At 38.9% G+C, this 22,623-nt stretch overlaps 1 protein-coding gene across 4 annotated transcripts in view; it reads right to left on the bottom strand.

Moving 5' to 3' along the window:
- Positions 1–22,623, bottom strand: part of LOC105475476 (cyclin dependent kinase 14) — a 594,776-nt gene that overhangs the window by 119,141 nt on the left and 453,012 nt on the right. For all 4 annotated transcript variants that reach the window (XM_011730740.2, XM_011730739.3, XM_071094797.1 and 1 more), the window contains one exon: positions 12,868–12,916. In XM_011730740.2, coding sequence (XP_011729042.1) covers positions 12,868–12,916 — 49 coding nt within the window. The remainder of the gene's footprint in view (positions 1–12,867; positions 12,917–22,623) is intronic.

Below are 22,623 nucleotides of genomic sequence, written 5' to 3'. Positions count from 1 at the left end.
TGAGCACAACCTCTGAGTTTCACAGTCCTTTATTCCTGACTTTAACTCTACATCTGGCTCTTTATATAAAATGATTTATAATGGAAAGGTGCCATTTCATATCTGTGGCTTTAAGAAAACTCAAATTGGCATGATTGCTAGGCTTTTTATCTTTTTGATCAGCATTTTCACCTTTACAACTGAAATAAAAGAAAGACAAATGAATAGGATTAAAAAGCTGTACATTTAGTATCATCTGGGGTCCAACTACTTATAACTTCCAGGTACATGTAGGTAAGGGCATTTTCAGGTATATCTCTAACATGAATCAGAAGCTGGCGGCCAAAAAAAAAAAAAAAAACAGTCTACTGATGTCTTAAAACTAACAATATCAGCATAATGTAGGAAACTGAAGACAGGCATTTGCAGATCATACGTAAAGATACGGAAGTGTTTAAATAAATGAAAGAGAGAGAAAAAAAAAACTCATCTGATTACTTGGGAGCTTAAAAGAACCCCTCCCCTCCCCTCCCCTCCCCTCCCATCTCCTCTCCTTTCCTCCCTTCTTTCCTTGTCTTTTTTTTTCTCTTTCTCTTTTTCTTTTTCTTTTTTTGACAGGGTTTTGCTCTGTTGCCCAGGCTAGAGTGCAATGATGTGATCTTGGCTGACTGCAACCTCTGCATCCCGGGCTCAAATGATTCTCCTGCCTCAGCCTCCCAAGTAGCTGGGACTACAGGCATATGCCACCATGCCTGGCTAAATTTTATATATATATATATATATATAATTTTTTTTGTACATTTGGGGTCTTGTCATATCACCCAGTCTCGTCTCAAACTCCTGGACTCAAGTGATCTGCCCACCTTGGCCTCTCAAACTGTTGGGATTACAGGCTTGAGCCACCACACCTGGCCACAAGAACATTTTCAAAAGAATGTTGAGGTCATTTCAAAAAGGATGATACAAACCTAATATTTATTTGTAGTCAATGTAAATAGCTGCTCATACACACCCACACACAAACAAAACCTACTTAATGTGCTGTGTGTCCAGCTTCTATGTAGCCTGACACATTTTAGCACATTTACTAAGTTGTATTTCTATATTTAGGAACACTAGATATAAACAGGTGAAGAGTGACAGAGCTTAGACTGTGAAACGGCCAGCGCCTACAGAATCAGTGCTGCCAAAATGCCATGCTTTGAAACTCCATTCTGGATACCCAAGAGAGATACATTCAATACTCAACAAAATAGAAGAATCTGAAAATGAAAAATCTCTCAGATGTTCTGAGAGAAAGCAAATCCTGAGGCAGAGTCATAGGATTTGGATGTAAGTCTATAGCTACATAATAAAGAAATAAGTGCAAAAATAAAAATCTGGGCAGGAGGTTTTTAGCTGAAAAACCTAATTCACCTCACAACATATTCTGGTGAAACACTTGCTTTAAGCTGATCAGAAGTTATGCTCTACTTTGCACTATGAAATTTGGTAGTCGGTAGCCACATGAGGTTATTTGAATTTAAACTAATATAAATTAAATGAAATTAAAAATTCAGTTCCTCAACTGCACTAGCCACATTAAGTTACTCAATAGCCACACATGGCTAGTGGTTACCATACTGGAAAGTGAAGATAGTGAACATTCTTGTCAATGCATAAAGATCTATTGGATGGTACTACTCTATATCCTTAAAATATTTAATGCAGCTTCTAGAAATTTCTAAATTCTCATAAAGGAATAGTGTAGTTCACACAGTGGGAGGATTTGGTTCTTCAGATGAACGGTAGAGACTGGATTGAGAAAATCAATGAATGTGGCAATAGAGAAGGGGTCCTGATCAGGGACTCACTCCAAAGATGTGCAAGGCAGGCAAGGGAAGGAGCCCAGCTTTAAGTCCAAAGTCTATTCTGAACAGAAAATGTCCCTGTGGAAATGTTTTTCATTTTCTTGGGAAAAATAAAAGGCGCTAGAATTCTTTGGCAGTCACAACCTAAAAGCAAATGATGTGAGATAGCAGAATTCTAAGATAGGAAGGTAAAGTCTCACTTGACTACCAAATAAAATTAGAACTATAGGTACAGTTTGACTCAAATTCTATACTTCGGTCAAGGGTAACAAGAAATGAGAGCCAAATGAAAAAAATTCCGTTTGTATTCATCTTTATAAATATAACGATGTGCTTTGTCCCATGTGGAGGCAAAGGCCTGGAACCTGGTGTAATCCCTAAGTAGCCTACAAGGTAGGCTGATCCAATTCATAAAAAATGTTCATCATCCAAACAGACACCTAAAGTGGCAGACAGGGTCAGACAAAGCATGGGGCAGCTCTGGCTTCTCTAACAGAGACATTTTACTTCTTTTGCTATCAGAAAATATATATATATAGCTGCTTATCTCATATTTTACAGAGATAAACAGTTGCCCTGTAACTGTTGTTTTTTGTTTTTTGTTTTTTTCCCTCAGAGCATGCTGCCCTCTACAGGCCACATGGATATACATATATGTGAAGATGCATAAACAGGGTTCAGTTACATCCAAACAGGATCATAGTAAAGGTAAGACAAAAAAGAAGGGAGGAAGTTGGTTATACTTGTGTGTCTAAAAGGCTTTAGAATCAAGATGAGAAGCAATCAACATTTATAAGCCTCCAATAAACTTTATCTCTTCAGCCGACAGACATAAGAAATTATAAATAGTACTATAGTCCTATCATGACATTTTCCCTGAGAAACTTAAAAGTAGGTCGACAGTCACTTTTCCTTTGTTTTAACTAGGGAGGAGACGCTGGGGAAGAAAGAGAAGTAAGAATGGTTGACGTGGTTTGATGCTTTTTCCTAACATCTCCAAAGTACATCAGTTTTTATCTAAAACTTTATATATTAAAACTCAGCTCTAAATTAGGAAATAAAAGCCAATGCATTTAGAGAAGTACACACGATTTTATCCCTAAGAGTTTAATCTTTTAAGCCCTGGCTTTAGTGAAGTAGTTAAAATCTGGCCTAAGAAATGAGAACTACCCTTCATCTTTACTTCAAATCGATTCTTTGGCAATAGTTGTGCCATAAACACACACTCGTACACACACACGCGCGCACTCACAGCTGGTATGTTTATTGGTTTAGTCACTAAAGGATTTAGCTGGACAAACATCACAAAGATGATGGCTGATTTAATTGAATTTATGATCAAATGTTTTCTATTGCAGGAAGAGTGGGAAATCACTTATGGGGAGATCTGAATAATTTAAGGGAAGTTCTCTATTTGGCATTATGTTTGTATATCAAGTCTTGAGGGATTAAATACAGCTGAGGACTAGCAGAGAATTCACATAGAGATACACAAAGATATGCTGTACAACAACGTAATGAGGGCCAGAATATTGATCCCTTTGTGTTAATATTTCTATTCATTTATCTCATTTATAGTCTGTGTAATAATAACCACACACACATATATATATAAACTCTATGAGACTTCCACTGTAAACCAACACTAGATTTTTCTGAAATCCCAAAGATGTTGAAATGATTTTAAAATATTCTCTCAGAGAAGACAGAAAAATAATTGTGTTGGGAGTTGTATATGTGTGTGTTTAAGGCTTTTCAAAGTGCATTTTTGTTGTTGTTAAAGACATAATGAAACCTATTGTTAAAGTTAATGTCACTGCCATGATGGAAATAACTATTTAACATGGGATCTGTGCCTTCGGATATGGACGTGGCTCAGTGTCTAAAAGAAAAAGGCCAGTTACCTTTGGAATCCCCTTCCCATTTTCCTCACCATAACAGATATGGCATGGCCATGCTCCCAGACTTTATTCATTGTGTTTTGAGAGATAATTCATCTACTCTCCCCCTCTAAATGCTGTAAACAGCAAGGATAATTACTTTTAGTCTCACCAGTGAAATCACTGGGCCAAGTGGATGCCCAGACCCTACACTCCTGGCTTAGGGTTATCCATCAGTCTGTGTACAGGTTATATCACAAGAAAAGGTCTAACAGACATTTGAACCTGGTAACAGTGATCTGTCTATGGGTTTCTTTCAATCTAATTAGGAAAACTGTCTAATAAAATGTGTTTCGAGACTAAGGATTGCATTAATTATGTACAATGCTATTGGTTATGTACAATGCTATTGGTTAACACACCACTCTTAGGAAGAAACTGTTGAGGAAGGGGAAATCTTGTTTTTACACAACAAGTATTTTAAAACAAAAGTTTTGGTGACCAAGCAGTTCAGCATGTGCCCCTAAGAAGGCAGAAATAATATTCCAGAAGATGTCTGGGGACTCTATGTAGGAGTGGTATCCATGTTGAAGGGTAATTGCTTATTTGGAGCTGAATGAAACACTCTCACTGGGAGGTACGACAGGGAGCACTGAAAAAGAGAAGGGAGGTAAACTAATATTTGCCAAAGGACTGTGTTTAGTAAGGTACCCAGTAATTGATACTCTTACCTTACTTAAAGATTAAACAATAATCCTGCCAAGAGGTTATACAAATTGAAAAGCTGAGGCTCAGAGAAGTTAGAGAGCTTCCTGAATATCACACATTTCAGTAGTGGAACTAGGGATGAACCTGGTTCCGATGCTACCAAAGATGATGCTGGCTCCAGGCATTTTCTTGTCATTTGTGTCAATAATTAGCTTGTGCAACCTTCCTCCCTCTCTTCTGTTTTTTCCTTTGCTCATGTCAATACTATTTACTGATGGTATATATTCTTAGGTCAGTAAGACCACTAAGTACACAACATGTTAGATGCAGGTATTAACAAGAATACTGTAGGAGCTCTATCCTCACCATGAATAGAAATTGAGCCCCGGTTTTATAGAGTCTCCCCAAATGATGAGAGGGATATATTATTTCATGAAAATCAAACAACCAGAGGGTGGACTGGGTAACAGTGGATACTAGGGATGACATTGTTGTTAAAATCATCTCTTTTTTAGCTAGGGATGGTGGTAGGTACTTTTAGTCCCAGCTACTTGGGAGGCTGAGATGGGAGGATTGCTTGAGCCCTGGAGGTCAAGGCTGTAGTGAGCCATGATCCTGCCACTGCAGCCTGGGCAACAAAGCTGCAAAAAAACAAAACAAAAACAAAAACGCTAAAAAGCAAATAGTGTCTTTCTCCAGTGACTTCTTATATTCATCTTCATTTTGAGGCTGAACATTCACTAAATTTGTAAATATTTTCTTAATCAAATGAAAATGATATCAGTAAGTATGAGGAAAAGTATCACATATCATGTGTTTCTTTTATATAAGGAGAAGTAAAAATGATTGCATTTTATTCATGCTTCACTTTCCCAAATGTGGCAGTTTTCAATGTCCTAAAGCTTAAGAATTAAGGTATATATATGCCCACAGGGGCCCAGTGAGGAAGACCTGGCTCAGCCCTTGATTTGGAAGGCTTATTTAGAAAATGGAACCCCTCTCAACAGCATCTCATATGTGATGAACAGGAAGCTGAGTCTTTACGGTGTTTTCTGAGTAGAGTTAGGGGAGATCAAGGAGATCGGGAACAACAGTAGAGAGGTGAATTCTTAAGGGAGTTCAAAAAGGGTAGAGAGCTGTGTGTCTAACCCCTAACAGTTACCAACAGAAAAGAGAGAGAGAGAACACAAGAAGGAGAAAGGAATAGAGACGCTTGCAACAGGCTGCGCCCCTCAGGAGGGAACAGCGTGGCTTCTGGAGGGGAGGAGGCAGGGAAAGGAAAGTCTGCTTGATGTTCTTTGATATTTCCACTATTCCCCCTGCAGATTTATTATGCTTATTGGGTACTCCAGAGCTATTATTCTCAGGGTGTTTACAAATAAAAGAGGGGTGAGAAGCAAAAATAAAAAGCAAGATCTCTGGACACTTGAGTGCAAAATGCAATGACTCTTTAGTGTAGCGTTTCCAAAGCAGCAGACATCCACATTTGTATTACACTGACAAGCATTTAAAATAAATGAATATTGCACAAGTTGATGTAGAATTGTGTCACCCAATATGGCAGCCACCGGCCACATGTGGTCCTTAACTCTTATTATTTACATTTAAATATAATAAAAAATTCAGTTCCTAATTCACAGTAGTCACATTTTAAGTGTCCTGGAACCACGGAGGCCTAACAGCTACTGCATTTGTCAGCACAGACATAGAAATGTCAGGCCAAACTTTTGGTTACCTCAGAGGCCGGCAGCCTTCTTGAGCATAATCTCTTTTTTCTCTGTGCTAGGGGTAAAAACCGATTTCTTCCTTACATATAATTTTGAAGACACCAGTTGTGAACCAGGCAACTTGAAGTCAGAAGCCTATGCCTGTTACCTGATGGGTCAGAGACCAGGCAAAACAGACTGTGTCTGACCTGGGTGGGACTGGGTTTGCTCCTCCTCTGTGCTCTGCTTCACTCCATGACTCGGGATTGAATGGGGAACTCCAGTACCCACTTGTGATAAGCAAAATGGCCCCCAAAGATGTCCACCTGTTAACCCCTGAAGCTGGTGAACAGGTAACTTTTCATGGCAAAAGGGACTGTGCAGAGAGAGTAACCTGGATTAACCAGGTGGGCCCAATCTAATTACACGAACCTTTGGAAGCAGAGAACTTTCTCCTGCTGGAGGCAGAGGAGATGGGGCAGAGAGGAAGTCAGAGAGATCAGAAGCTTGTTTGATGGAGAAGGTGGCTATGTGATGAGGCATGCAGGAGGCATTGAATGGGTGGAGACAGTGAGCAAGGAAGTGAGACCTCAGCCCTACCCCACAAGGAACTGAATTCTGCCAACAACCTGCGTGAGCATGGGAGGAAATTCTCCCCGAGAGCCTCCAGATAAGATTCTCCCCGAGAGCCTCCAGGTAAGAGCCCAAGTTGGTCAACATCTTGATTTTGGCCTTGTGAGACCCAGAGAAAAGAAACCAGCTCAGCTCATCCAGACTTCTGCCTGACAGAACTGTAAGGTAATGTTTGTAGTATTCTACACCAATACATGTGTGGTAATTTGTTATGGCAGTCACAGAATACAAACACCCACTGTATATTTGGGAGAAGCAGAGGAACTCCTACAGTTTATGCTTCTAGAATCTGTTTGGAGAAGAGTTCAAGAAAGCCTAATTCCATCTCCTCCTTTCAGGGAAATGAGCAGCCCAGCTGCCTCTAGAAGCTCTGTGCCACTTCAGAAGTAGGGTTGGGTTTTATTCCTTAATGAGCTGGATGGCAGGAGGAAGGTATTAGCCGCACCATAAGCGCGTACTTTTTGGATGAGGAGTCCAACACATAATCTGATAAGATGAAAAGCAATGGCTGTTGCCAACTCCCAAGCCTGGCACATACTGCCAATTAGTAAGAGAGAAGATGGGTATTTTCTGTCTATCAGAAGGGGAACAAAAAACGCGTGTCCAACAGATAACAAACAGCATGGGGCCTGCCCTTGGCCATCACCAGGGGTTACTAATGACACTGAATTCTTTGCTACAAACAAAAAGAGACATGGATAAGAAATCTGGCACTGACACAAAATGATAGGGGCTAACCTCCTAGGGGCAGTGGGAGCTGTATGGAAGAGGTGACAAACCTCACTGGTAGGGTGTGAGTGGGTAGCAGACAGGCCTGTCATCTCTGGCACTTAGACTGTCACAAAGCCAGCCTTTTTCCCATGGTGCACTACCCAGCAGTAGGCAGGAGAGGCCCAAGTTGGTGGTGCGGGCAGTCAGCCAGCTGCAAACACTGTTTTCCCCAGGACAGAGAAGTCATGTTTCTGTTCTGTCTCAGCTCTCTTGGCTGCATGAAATCTAGATTGGGAATGGCATCAGGTCCCAGAAGAGACAACCCCACTCATGGCTGCAGTGAGAACAAAATAAAATTGATATTGATAAGCTCCCATGAATATGGGGTTTTCAAATTGATAATATTCCCTTCATAAGATTCACTGGAGTACATACATTCCTAGTTGTTATTTGCAATTGTGCTGATCATTTGACCTCATGAGCCTGTTTTTAATTTTAGGCTATAAAATGAAGATGATAATATCTGCCCTGACTACCTCAAAAGACTGCCATAAGCTATGTGGGGATGTGACAATATACATTGCAAAAGGCTGTCTAACTGTTAGTTCCACCACAACTATAACTGTGGAGATGAGTTGCATGTCAGGCCTTTGACTATGTCTGTTTCATATGCTTTCATATTTATACTGTTGCCACTGCTAGTGATCAGAGCTAGGCCTTTGGTAAATTTACCATCTTCCACTCAGATAGTTTTCTCTTTGTCCTCCTGGCATCTGCTTGCGACCTGAATCTTTGGACAGATCTTTATTGTCTTTTCCAAGGCTCTCTAGGACTCCCACCAGGGCCTGGGAAGCATTTCCTATTTTAGGTCCTCTTTTTCCTTTCAAGAATCCTATCTGCAATTTCCTAGAAAAGCTGCTCTCTGTTAGATGGCAAAGGGTTTAGGGGGTCTTAATAAACATCATGTCTATGTAATGCTTTCAGTAACTGAACTAATGATTCATTCTCATGAAAACAAATGTCTCCAGAAATTGCTACGAACTGCAACTTCCAAGCAAGCAGGTGAGCCTTTGGGGCCTGGAAACAATACTATATGTATGGCTGTGAAGAGTCAGGACAAGAGACCTGCTTGGATTGGACTGTCTGCGTATTGAAAACAGTACATTTTCAAGGGTATGGCATGTGGTGAAGAACTACACCTCATGCAGTGTTCTAATACTGAACTCGAATCCATAGAGCTGGGCAGTGGACAGCTGCAGCTCATCCTTTGAGTTAAAAGACTGGAATTCCAAAATGTCTGCTTTAGTGTCTGCTTTAGAGCTTATCAGCCCAATAAACCCATCCCCAAAACAGTGAATTAGTGATGTATAGAATAATTTCTTTGAAAATATTATGAGAAGAAGTCTCCAGGCACTAAATAAATTAAAATTGTTACTTTGAAGTAAATAGAGTTATAACAAAAATGATCAACAATGAAAAAAATGTGAAAGTGGGGAAAGATGATTTCAGATCTCACTCAACTCAACTGCTCCTCCTAGTGCAATAACAGTGTTCTTACCTTCCTCTCACATTTCTAAACAGGGAAAGACATTTAAAACTCTAGCTTACTTTGCAATATATTATTATGTTAGAAAATTTTAGATCTGGCCGGGCGCGGTGGCTCAAGCCTGTAATCCCAGCACTTTGGGAGGCCGAGGTGGGCGGATCACGAGGTCAGGAGATCGAGACCATCCTGGCTAACACGGTGAAACCCCGTCTCTACTAAAAAAAATACAAAAAGAAATTAGCCGGGCGTGGTGGCGGGTGCCTGTAGTCCCAGCTACTCCGGAGGCTGAGGCAGGAGAATGGCGTGAACCTGGGAGGCGGAGCTTGCAGTGAGCCGAGATCGCGCCACTGCACTCCAGTCTGGGCGACAGAGCGAGACTCCGTCTCAAAAAAAAAAAAAGAAAATTTTAGATCAACTTAGAACATTAGGGAGAATGGAAAACAGGGTCTTTCAGTTTCGTGTGAAGTCTCTGACTTAAATCTTAATGGGACATATCATCTATAATGACAAGAAAAATACAATAAAGCACCACCAACATAAATACAGAGTGAAAGTTACATTATTCCTCTGAATATTATTTTAAATACATTATGTTTTATGCATATGTAACTCCAAGTCACCTTTGAAATATGTCTTGGAAGTTAGACATCAAATCAGATAAAATACTCAAGGAAAGTTCAAGAACACAAAGTTAGGAAACATTTCTAAATCTTTTAAATTCGGGTTTGTGACTCCACTGGAACATTCAATTGTAGCAGGTAAGATTTTTCTTCTCTGTTTTTGTGTTCCCAGAAAGGTACCTTTGTTTAAATGTCTCTGTATTTACTACACAATTTAAAATATCAATTCTTACAAATTCTTAGGAGAAATCCAGTTTTACTTAACTAACAGAGGATTATAAGCAGAACCATAGCATATGTGGGAACAAGCAGGAAAAGGTTAACCTGTGCCTACTCAAGTCTGTAGACGTGCTTCTTGTTACCAGCCACAAGTGGCCTTTTCCAGATCTGTCTTCTGTGACTTAGTGGTTTTTCCTTAGTTCTCTTTTTGATACTTTCAAACCTCTGAAATCGTTCAGCTGTTTAAAAGTTCCAAAACAAGCAAATGTGTTCCTGGAATCTTCCCCTTAACTTTGCTGGAGAGGATATACTAAGGCTTCTTCTCCAGCCAAAATAATAAAAGATCTTTTAAGTGGCTAAAATTCTTGGTTGATTGCACATGCATGCCAATGTCAGACAACTATAAATAGAGAGATTTGGAAGAGAAATAGGGAGAATATAACTGCAACGAAATAAAATGGAATGTCTTGAAGGTAATCAGAAAACAGTACATGTTTTTACAAAACTAAGATTTGTCTCCCTTTAATCCACAATCCCCTTTACGGAGGAAGAGCCCACATGGATTATGCACTTCCAGTACGAGGGAATAAAAGGACTTTTTTTCTTTATTAATATACATTTATTATTCTCAATCACATAATTAAGATTTCTTCTTTCTATTATTCTTTTGAATTTGGATATCTGTTGGATCTTATGATATTTTCCCCCATCACTGCTTTGTTTTCACAGAACAGTAAAAGAATCTTTCAAAGGATGAAATTATGTCCATGGTTGTTGATATAAATGAATTCAGCAGGGAATTGCCTATGTGTTACCTAGAGTTGGCCCCAAAATAAACTGGATCTTTTGTTATAGCTATTCAAATAAACTTAAGGATTCATTTCTCAAGAAATTTCTACTCTCTTAGGCAGGTTAACATATCCACTAGCTTCAATACCTAGGTTAATATATATTTTTAAAAGCATTGTTACTTAATTTTGAACAGTGACCTACTTCTTTATATTAACCCACCTATCTTATATTAACCTATCTAAACTGAACTCAAATTAGTTCTTGCAAATCAGTTCAATTTATTTTAAACCTATTACCACCGTACAAGAGAATTTAACAGTTACTTCAGTTTAGTAATTGTGCTATAGACAAGCAAATTAGTTGGCAATGGAGAAAGCCATCACTCATGTAATAGTCTTTTAATGTAGTTCTTTCAAATTCTGATCTCACTCCTTAACTGAAAGATGCTGAAATGTTGATGATGTTGCAAGGACCATTTGGAGGAAAAATCAATAATATAATTAACATCTCTGCATCTTAGTTCTCTTTAAATTGCATTGGTTTGAATTGGCTAGAGGCTACGGCTTGGCTCTAAAGATTCAGCACTTAATATTAGAATACCAGAAAGTAGCATTTTAATATTTTTAGTAATGATTTTGTTACTTAGTGTCTCTGAAATAAACCCTTAAGGCAAGACTTACAAGGACTTAAAAATAGCAAGTTTCTAAACAAGCCATGTTCATAATTTTAAAATCTTACCTCAAGCTCGACTTTTATCATTTTCCTTAAAATATTTAAAAAATAATCTAATGGTGAGACTCAGTTTATTAAATGCCTTTGAATTATAATTCTAATGACAAATTCTCTAATTCTAATTACCTGTTCTCCAGAAATGCTGCTATGCTACATCTGATAGTTTCAAATTTTCCTGTTACTTTAAATATAGGTTTACAGATTCAATGGCTTTATCAAGAATTGTTTCATAAAGTGGTTATCTGGTTGGAAGGAATGATGCCATATTCCTATGAGACAGGAAGGTGTTTGATCACTTAATTAAGGTAGGAACTGTATACTGTATATATTACTTGGTGTATAAAAGCACTTAATTAAAATATGTTAGACCAGTGATCAGGAAATGGGGAGGTAGAGAAGAGGAGTATGCACAGAAAGCTCCCAGGAGAGGGAATGCTTCCCAGGGGAGCCTTGAGAGCAAGAACTGGCTCTTCAAATGGCACATGCAAAGCCCCATGTTAGACAAAAATGGTTATACCTATGTGTTCGAGTTACAAATTTAATAAAAATAAATGGCCAAATCCCTAAACTACCGTAGAATTTAATGTATTCATTTTATGAGTTCCTTGCCATTAGCTGTCCACTGTATCCACTGACAGCATGGATTAGCAGCATTTTAATATGAAAAAGTTTTTCTTATTTTTTTCGTAACTGGGAGTATCCAAAATTAAACATGTGATAACAGTGAAAAATGTGAGTATAACACTAAATTCCAAGTAGACAAAATTGTATGACAAATTGCAGTTTATTTAATCAACCCAGTTCCAGTTGTCTTTTCTCCAGCATAATCCTTGAAATGTGACACCCACAAGTAAATGGGAATGACTAAATTACTGTTTCCAACTTCCAATGATTTTCTAACGCCTTGGCTTGCAATAAAAGTCTCCTGAATAACTACAAAATCCAGATCTTCAGATTTTATGAAATTTCAAAAACCATAAATAAAACTAACTAAGGTCAGATGAGAGAACAGACATGAAATAAATGGAGAACACATACTTCAAGACATAAATGCATTTAGCTTCCCAATAAGGCTTAAGCGAAAAATAAGCAAAGTGAAAAAATCTGAAAGATCAACTTTAGCTCAAAAGTTGTCACCAACATCATTTATATTAGAAGGTCAGTCACTATATTGTATTTTCTAAATGCTTTTTTGCTAATACAAAAATATTTCTTGGAATTTAGCTGCAAGGAGACTGACCACAAGGAATTTTAGGATTTACAGTTCTGAAGCAATGCCACATCTCTCTAGGAACTCAAATTCATACAGTGTTGGCTCAGGCTGAACACGGTAGCTAGCACACAGTTAAGGTTTAACAGCAGTTTAATGGTTAAATGAATGAATAAATACACAACAGGATGAATGAACAATGTCATGAAAAACATATAAGAAGAGTTGTAAATATTAAAAGAGAAAGAAAGAGAATGAGCACAATCTGTATAAAGACTTACTTATTCCACGCTTGTCTAAGGTTTTTAGAGCTGTACAGGGTAAAGCGTTCTGAAATAAAAGAGAAAAATGATAAACAATCTTTGTATCAAATGTATATATTACAAGCATGTTGAAAAAACTTCAACTTTAAAAAAAGACAGTGGGCTATTCAGTCAGTTAGGCCAGCATAGTAAGGTCTTCACTTTTATACTGGGCAGTTGTAAAGAGTAAAACAGGAAGGTTACAACATATTAAACGGTGAAGCATTGTTTTCTTTTGTCTAAGATGGTTTATTTCATAATTTGGTTTCATAGTAACTATTTCTTAGAATAACTAAGTTTTAATTGAGTTGAAAAAAGAAATGCAAATTCCAAACCTCTAACCTGTAAGTAGATTTATAGAAGCATATCAATACATTTTGTCAAGTGAGGCTTGCTGTTTTTCTCCTATGATGATTTCTCTGACCAAATACGATAATGTTGGGTCTCCTTTCCTATACTGTATGGTATTTATACATGCTCAAAGTACCAGAGTCCTATACTGTATATTTACATTTATCTGTGAACAACCTTTAGATTTGTTTTAGTTTAAAAAGGAACATGTTTGTTTTACCAAGTTAAACAATAAAGTGATAGAGAATAGATATTATATTCTCTTCAGAATCTCATTCTTTCACTTCTGATGCTATGGCAATTGTTAATGATTTGATATGTCCCTTTTCAATATTTTTTGTTTATGGAATACACCCATCCTTATGTGCAAACTTATATACCACTGATTTTTTGAATGGATTTTACAATAAACATTACCCTTGAAACTTTTTTGGCACTTAACAATATATAATGGATAGTCCTTCAAATCAAGAAATATATGTAACAATTTTTTTTTTTGAGACAGAGTCTTGCTCTGTTGCCCAGGCTGTAGTGCAATGGCCCAGTCTTGGCTCACTGCAACCTCCACCTCCTGGGTTCACACGATTCTCCTGCCTCAGCCTCCCGAGTAGCTAGAATTACAGGCATGTGCCACCACACCCAGCTAATGTTTGTATTTTCAGTAGAGACAGGGTGTCATCATGTTGGTCAGGCTGGTCTCGAATTCCTGACCTCAGGTGATCCACCTGCCTTGGCCTCCCAAAGTGCTGGGATTACACGAGTGAGCCATCGCGCCCAGCCTGTAACGATTGTTTTAAAATTGTATAACGTTTCATAGAATAGAAGTACCATAATTTATCTGACTCTTCTCCCATTGATGAACCTTTAAGTAGTTTCCAATTTCTTTTCCCTTACAAACAATACTTAAGCAAATATCCTTGCACATGTCTCTCTACATACAGATGCTTTCATTTCTGTTGGATGGATTCCCCAATATAGAATTGCTTGGCAAATGGTATGCATATTTTACAATTTAATAAATGCCGACAGAGTACTTTTCATTTTCCCACCAGTGATGAAAAAGAATGTCACTTTCTCCATATGTCTTCTAGCATTGGTTGTTATCAGTTGTTTACATGTTGCCAAAGCTACACTTGATAAAACATTCTTGGGCTTCTTTTCATATGCTTTCTGGCCATTTACATTTCTTCTACTGTTTCAAATTTCACTTTTCATAGCTGGTACCAATTTTAATATTGGATTCTTGGTTTTTTATCAATCAGTTTATACAAGTATTTTTGTATATGATCAAGTTGACCCGTGTGTGTGTGCATGTGTGTGTATAAAAGTGAAATATGTATGCACTTTTTTCCACATAGAAATTTAAATTTTTATTTAGTAAAATATTCTTATTCTTTTTTATTTTACTTTATGTTCCAGGATACATGTGCAGGACATGCAAGTTTGTTAATGTAGGTATACTTGTGCTGCGGTGGTTTGCTGCACCTATCTGCCCATCATCTAGGTTTTAAGCCCTGCATGCATTAGCTATTTGTCCTGACGCTCTCCCTCCCCTCACCCCCCGACTCCCCAACAGGCCCCTGTGTGTGATATTTCCCTTGCTGTATCCATGTGTTCGCATTGTTAAATTCCCACTTATGAGTCAGAACACGCTTGGTTTTCTGTTTATGTGTTAGTTTGCTGAGGATGATGGCTTCCAGCTTCATCCACGTCCCTGCAAAGGACATGATCTCATTCCTTTTTATGGCTACATAGTATTCCACAGTTAATATGTACCACATTTTCTTTATCTGGTCTATCATTGATGGGCATTTGGATTGATTCCATGTCTTTGCTACTGTAAATAGTGCTGCAATAAACATATATGTGCGTGTGTCTTTATAGTAGAATTATTTATATTCCTTTGGGTATATACAGAGTAATGGGACTGCTGGGTCAAATAGTATTTCTGGTTCTAGATCCTTGAGGAATCACCACACTATCTTCCACAATGATTGAACTAATTCACATTCCCACTAACAGTGTAAAAGCATTCCTATTTCTCCTCAGCCTCACCAGCATCTGTTGTTTCCTTTTTAATAATTGCCATTCTGACTGGCATGAGATGGTCTCACTATGGTTTTGATTTGCAATTCTCTAATGATCAGTGATGTCGAACTTTTTTTCACATGTCTATTGGCTGCATAAATGTCTTCTTTTGAGAAATTTCTGTTCACATCCTTTGCACACTTTTTGATGGGGTTGTTTTTCTTTTCCTTGTAAATCTGTTTAAGTTCCTTGTAGATTCTGGGTATTAGACCTTTGTCAGATGGGTAGACTGCAAAAATGTTCTCCCATTCTGTTGCCTGTTTATTCTGTTCACTCTGTTCATTCTTTTGCTGTGCAGAAGCTCTTTAGTTTAATTAGATCCCATTTGTCAATTTTAGCTTTTGTTGCAATTGCTTTTGGCATTTTTGTCATGAAATCTTTGCCCATGCCTAAGTCCTGAATGGTATTACTTGGGATTTTTTCTAGGGTTTTTATGATTTGGGGCTTTATATTTAGTTCTTTAATTCATTTTGAGTTAATTTTTGTATAAGGTGTAAGGAAGGGGTCCAGTTTCAGTTTTCTGCATATGGCTAGCCAGTTTTCCCAGCACCATGTATTAAACAGGGAATCCTTTCCCCATAGTTTGTTTTTGTCAGGTTTGTCAAAGATCAGATGGTTATAGATGTGTGACATTGTTTCTGAGGTCTCTGTTCCATTCCATTGGTCTATATGTCTGTTTGGTGCCAGTACCATGCCTTTTTTTTTTCTTTTGGTTACTATAGCTTTGTAGTATAGTTTGAAGTCAGGTAGCATGAGGCCTTCAGCTTTGTTCTTTTTGCTCAGGATTGTCGTGGCTATACGGGTTCTTTTTTGGTTTTATCTAAAATTTAAAGTAGTTTTTTTTTTTCTAATTCTGTGAAGAATGTCAATGATAGCTTGATGCGGATAGCTTTCAATCTATAAATTACTTTGGGAGGTATGGCCATTTTCACGATAATGATTCTTCTTATCCATGAGCATGGAATGTTTTTCCATTTGTTTGTGTCCTCTCTTATTTTCTTGAGCAGTGGTTTGTAGTTCTCCTTGAAGAGGCCCTTCACATCCCTTGCTAACTGTATTCCTAGGTATTTTATTCTCTTTATGGCAATTGTGAATAAGAGTTCATTCATCATTTGGCGCTCTGTTTGTCTATTGTTGGTACATAGGAATGCTTGTGATTTCTGCATATTGATTTTGTATGCTGAGACTTTGCTGAAGTTCCTCATCAACTTAAAAAGTTTTTGGGCTGATACGATAGGGTTTTCTAAATATAGAATCATGTCATCTGCAAACAGAGGCAATTTGACTTCCTCTTTTCCTATCTGAATACCCTTTATTTCTTCTTTCTCTTGCCTGATTGCCCTAGCCAGAACTTCCAATACTATGTTGAATAGGAGTGTTGAGAGAGGGCATCCTGGTCTTGTGACAGTTTTCAAAGGGAATGCTTCCAGCTTTTGCCCATTGAGTATGATATTGGCTATGGGTTTGTCATAAATAGCTCTTACTATTTGGAGATAGTTCCATCAATACCTAGTTCATTGAGAGTTTTTAAAATGAAGGGATGTTGAATTTTATCAAAGGCCTTTTCTGCATCTATTGAGATAATCATGTGGTTTTTGTCATTGGTTCTGTTTATGTGATGGATTACGTTTATTGATTTTCATATGTTGAAGCAGCCTTGCATGCTGGGGATGAAGCTTTTTGATGTGCTGCTGGATTTGGTTTGTCAGTATTTTATTGAGGATTTTTGTATCAATGTTCATCAAGGATATTGGCCTGAAGTTTTCTTTTTTGTGTGTGTTTCCACCTGGTTTTGGTATCAGGATGATGCTGGCCTCATAAAATGTGTTAGGGAGGAGTTCCTCCTTTTCGATTGTTTGGGATAGTTTCAGAAGGAATAGTACCAGTTCCTCTCTGTATCTCTCGTAGAATTCAGCTGTGAATCCATCTGGTCCTGGGCTTTTTTTGGTTTGTAGCCTATGAATTACTGCCCCAATTTCAGAACTTGTTATTGGTCTATTCAGAGATTCAACTTCTTCCTGGTTTAATCTTGGGAAAGTGTATGTGTTATGAGTTTATCCATTTCTTCAAGATTTTCTAGTTTACTTGTGTAGAGGTGTTTACAGTATTCTCTGATGGTAGTTTGTATTTCTCTGGGGTCAGTGGTGATATCCCATTTATCATTTGTTATTGCATCTATTTGATTCTTCTCTCTCTTCTTCTTTATTAATCTAGCCACTGCTCTATTTTGTTAATTTTTTCAAAAAAAAAAAAAAAAAACCCAGCTCCTGGATTCATTCATGTTTTGAAGGGTTTTTTTGTGTCTCTGTCTCCTTCAGTTCTCCTCTGATCTTAGTTATTTCTTGTCTTCTGCTAGCTTTTGGATTTGTTTGCTCTTGCTTCTCTAGTTCTTTTAATTGTGATATTTGGGTGTTGATTTGAGCTCTTTCTAGCTTTCTCATGTAAGCATTTAGTGTGATAAGTTTCCCTCTTAACACTTCTTCAGCTGCATCCCAGAGATTCTGGTACATTGTCTCTTTGTTCTCATCGGTTTCAAAGAACTTCTTGATTTCTGCCTTAATTTCATTATTTAGCCAGGAGTCATTCAGGGGCAGGCTGTTCAATTTCCATGTAGTTGTGTGGTTTTGAGTGAGTTTCTTAATCCTGAGCTCTAATTTGATTGTACTGTGGTCTGAGAGAATGTTTTGTTATGATTTCAGTTCTTTTGCACTTGCTGAGGAGTGATTTATTTCTAATTATTTGGTTGTTTTCTGAATAATAAGTGCCATGTGGGACTGAAAATAATGTATAATCTGTGGATTTGGGGTGGAGAGTTCTGTGGCTGTCTATAAGGTCCACTTGATCCAGAGCTGAGTTCAGGTTCTGAATATCCTTATTAATTTTCTGTCTCATTAATCTAATATTGACAGTGGGGTGTTAAAATCTCCCACTATCATATTGTGGGAGTCTAAAACTCTTTGTAGGTCTCTAAGAACTTGTTTTATGAATCTAGGTGCTCCTGTATTGGGTATATAAATATTTTGGATAGTTGTTCTTTTTCAATTGTACCATTTACCATTATGTAATGCCCTTGTCTTTTTTTTAATCTTTGTTGGTTTAAAATCTGTTTTGTCAAGGGACTAGGACTGCAACCACAGTCTTTTTTTTTTTTTTTTCTTTCCATTTGCTTGGTAACTTTTGCTCCCTTTATTTTGGCCCTATATGTGTCTTTGCACATGAGATGGGTCTTCTGAATACAGCACACTGATGGGTTTTGACTCTTTATCCAGTTTACCAGCGTGTCTTTTAATTGGGGCATGCAGCCCATTTACATTTAAGGTTAATATTGTTACATGTGAATTTGATCCTGTCATCATGATGCTATCTGGTTATTTTGCACACTAGTTGATGCAGTTTCTTCACAATGTCATTGGTCTTTATATTTTGGTGTGTTTTTCGCAGTGGCTAGTACCAGCTTTTCCTTTCCATATTTAGTGCTTCCTTCAGCAGCTCTTGCAAGGCAGGCCTGGTGGTGACAAAATCCCTCAGCATTTGCTTGTCTGAAAATGATTTTATTTCTCCTTCATTTATGAAGCTTAGTTTGGCTGGATATGAAATTGTTTGAAAATTCTTTTCTTTAAGAACATTGAATATTGGCCCCCACTGTCTTCTGGCTTGCAGGGTTTCTGCTGAGAGATCAGCTGTTAGTCTGATGGGCTTCCCTTTGTAGGTGACCTGTCCTTTCTCTCTGGCCGCCCTTAACATTTTTTCCTTCATTTTGACCTTGGAGAATCTGTTGATTGTGTGTCTTGGGGTTGGTATCTTTATGGTATTCTCTGTATTTCCTGAATTTGAATGTTGGCCTGTCTTGCTAGGTTGGGGAAGTTCTCCTAGATAATATCCTGAAGTGTGTTTTCCAACTTGGTTCCATTCTCCCTGTCTCTTTCAGGTACTCCAATCGATTGTAGGTTCTGTCTTTTTACTGCTTGATCAATTTGGCTATTGATACTTGTGTATGCTTCATGAAGGTCTCATGCTGTGTTTTTCATCTCCATCAGGTCATTTATGTTCCTGTCTAAACTGGTTATTCTATTAGCAGCTCCTGTAAGGTTTTTATCAAGGTTCTTAGCTTCTTTGCATTGAGTTAGTGCATGCTCCTTTAGCACAGCAGAGTTTGTTATTACCCACCTTCTGAAACCTACTTCATCCATCTCATCTTCTGTCCAGTTCTGTGCCCTTGCTGGAGAGGCGTTGCAATCATCTGAAGGAGTAGAGGCACTCTGGCCTTTTGGGTTTTCAGCGTATTTTTGTTGATTCTTTCTTATCTTCATGAGTTTGTCTAGTGTCAATCTTTGAGGCTGCTGACCCTTGGAGGAGGTTTTTCTGCGAACATTTTTGTTGATGCTGCTGTTGCTTTCTGTTTGTTTATTTTTTCTTTCAATGGTCAGTTCTCTCTTCTGTATGGCTGCTGCCATTTGCTGGGTATTTACTTCAGGCCCTATTTATCTGTTTCACTCTCATGCCTGGAGTGAACTTGAGAAGGCTGGAGAACAGCAAAGATGGGTGCCTGCTCCTTTCTCTGGGATCTCTGACCTCAAGGGGCAGCTACCTGATGCCAATAGAAACACTTCTATGTAGGGTGTCTGACAACCCCTGTTAGAGGGTCTCACCCAGTTGGGTGGCACGGGGAACAGGACCCATTTAATGAAGTACTTTGGTTGTCCCTTGGTGGAGGGGTGTGCCGAGCTGGAGGGAAACCCACTCATCTGGGCTGCCTGGATTCCTCAGAACTAGCAGGAGGAAAGACGAAGTCTGCTGGTCTGCAGAGACTATGGCCACCCCTCCCCCTAGGTGTAAGGCCCAGAGAGATCAGAGTTCTGCCCCTGAGCCCCTGGCTGGAGTTGCTGGAGTTTCTGCAGGGACGCCCCATTCCCGTGAGAAAAGATGAGTCAGGGTCAGGTCTGAAGAGGTACTCTGGCTACAGTCTGCCACAGCTGGTGTGTTGGGCTGTGGGGAATCCCTCTTGGGACCAAGCCACCCAGCTTCCCCAGCTTCAGCAGGGGAAGAGCATAGCCTAGAGCTATAGAGATGGCTGCTGCCCTTATCTTGACCTGGGAGCTTAGTGTGTTAGGCAGCTAGCAGTTCCAGTATTGGCTGCTGCCCCTCCCTGAAGGAGCTCTGAGGGTTTAGACAGCAGGTAGCCGCAGCTGTGGTGATGGCCAGCCCTCCCACCAGGAGCTTGGAATGCTTAAGCAGATTCTAGCTTAGTGGCTGTTGAAAATCTGAGCAGCTCCATGGTTGGAACCCTAGGCCCTGGTGATGTGGGCTCATGAGTGGGATCTTCCAATTCGCGGGTTACACAGTTCCGTGGAAAAAGCACAGTTTCCCAGGCTGGGTAGCACACTCACTCACTGCCTCCCCTGACTAGGGGGTGAGGGGTCCCCTGCCCTGTGTGGCTCTCAGGTGGGCCGCCACACTACACCGCTCTTCCTTCCTCTCTGTGGATCATGCCAGCTGCCTAGTCTGTCCGCATGACAGAACCTGGATACCTCAGTTGCCAGTGCAGGATTCGCAAGCTGTTTTAGTTCTTTTTGATGGGAGCCTTGGATCGCCACTGCTTCATAGTCGGCCACCTTGGCTCTGCCCCAAATTACTCTTTTTCTTTTGGTTTTCTTGTCTTGTTTAAAGAAGAAGACCCTGATCTTGATTTTATACAAACAATAACTTCATTTTTCTCCTACTTTTTTTTTTTTAAACAAATTGTTACTTCTTGGCTTTACTATCTGGAATTTATTTTGTAAATATGGTATGACATTTTCTTTGTTCAAGGAGGACAGACGATTATGCCAGGATTCGGTAAAAATCAATCATTATAGATCACTCTTTCTCTGATAATTTGAAGTGACACCTTTGTCCTATATTACATTCCAAAATATATAAGAGCCTGGACTCTTTAATACTCATCTATTTATGTCATTATCATAGTATTTTCATTAGAGTGCCTCTTGTTATCCAGGAAATGTCTTTTCTTACTAGTATTCTTTTTTTTTTTTGGTAAAAATTATTGGGGCAAGTTTTGAACATCTCTTTCTTTCTTTCTTTTTGTTAACATTTCCTTTTTTATTTTTAAAGACAAGGTCTTGCTCTGTCACCCAGGTGGGAGTGCAATGGCATAATCATGCTCACTGCAGCCTTGACCTCCCAAGCTCAACTGATCCTCTCACCTCAGCCTCCCAAGTAGCTGGGACTATAGGAGCATGCCACCATGCCTGGTTAACTTAAAATTTTTTTGTAGAGATGAGGTTTTGCTATGTTGCCCATGCTGGTCTCAAACTCCTGGGCTCAAGCAATCCTCCTGCCTCGGACTCCCAAAAGGCTGGAATTGTAGGCATGAGTCACTAAGCCCAGCCTGAACATTTCCTTTTTCATTAATTCCACACATAGTTAATGGTACCTAACATGTGCTAAGCATTCTTTTCATGATGAGAATAGGCATGAACAAAACAGAACAAGTCTCTTTCCTCATGGAGCTCATATTCTAGAAACATGAGACAGACAATAAAAACATAAATACCATCATCACCATCACCAGCAGCAGCAGCAGCAGCAGCAGCAGCAGCAGCAGCAACAACAACAACAACAAAATGAATGAGTTAATTTTAGAAAGTGGTGAGTGTTCTAGCAAAGCAAAACAAGGAGACTTGATGTAGACCAGTGTGAGAACACTTTAGGTTCTTCTTATGAGGGCAGACCAGTTTAAAATAAAACAGTCAGTCAACACAATACACAGGCTGGGTGTGGTGGCTCATGGCTATAATCCCAGCATTTTGGGAGGCCGAGGCGGGAGGATTGCTTGGGCCCTGGAGTTTGCAACCAGCTTGGCCAACACAGGGAGACCCAACTTTACAAACAAATTGAAAAATCAGCTGGGCGTGGTGGTGTGTGCCTGTAGTTCCAGCTACTCAGGAGGCTAATGTGGGAGGATCCCTTAAGTTTGGAAGGTTGAGGCTGCACTAAGCCATGATCGTGCCACTGTACTCCAGCCTGAGTGACAGAGCAAGACCCTGTGTTAACAAACAACAAACAAAAAATTTTAAAAATTGTTTCCATTGGAAATCTGATTGCATTCTATTAAAATATATATTAATCTGAAAAGGATGATGTAAAACGTTTGTGTCTTTCCGTTTAGACAGCATTCATGTATACATCCTTCGGTAACATTAAATAGTTGTTTAAAGTACTGATCTTATTTCTTTTTAATGATTTAATACTTATTAGGCTTAATTCTGCTTAAAAATGGTTGGTATCCTTTTTCAG

This window comes from Macaca nemestrina, chromosome 4 (genome assembly GCF_043159975.1).
Source record: "Macaca nemestrina isolate mMacNem1 chromosome 4, mMacNem.hap1, whole genome shotgun sequence".
In the NCBI taxonomy this organism is placed as follows: Eukaryota; Metazoa; Chordata; class Mammalia; order Primates; family Cercopithecidae; genus Macaca; species Macaca nemestrina.
The sequence above is the reverse complement of the archived record's forward strand: the minus strand, read 5'-3'. Positions and strand labels throughout refer to the sequence as shown.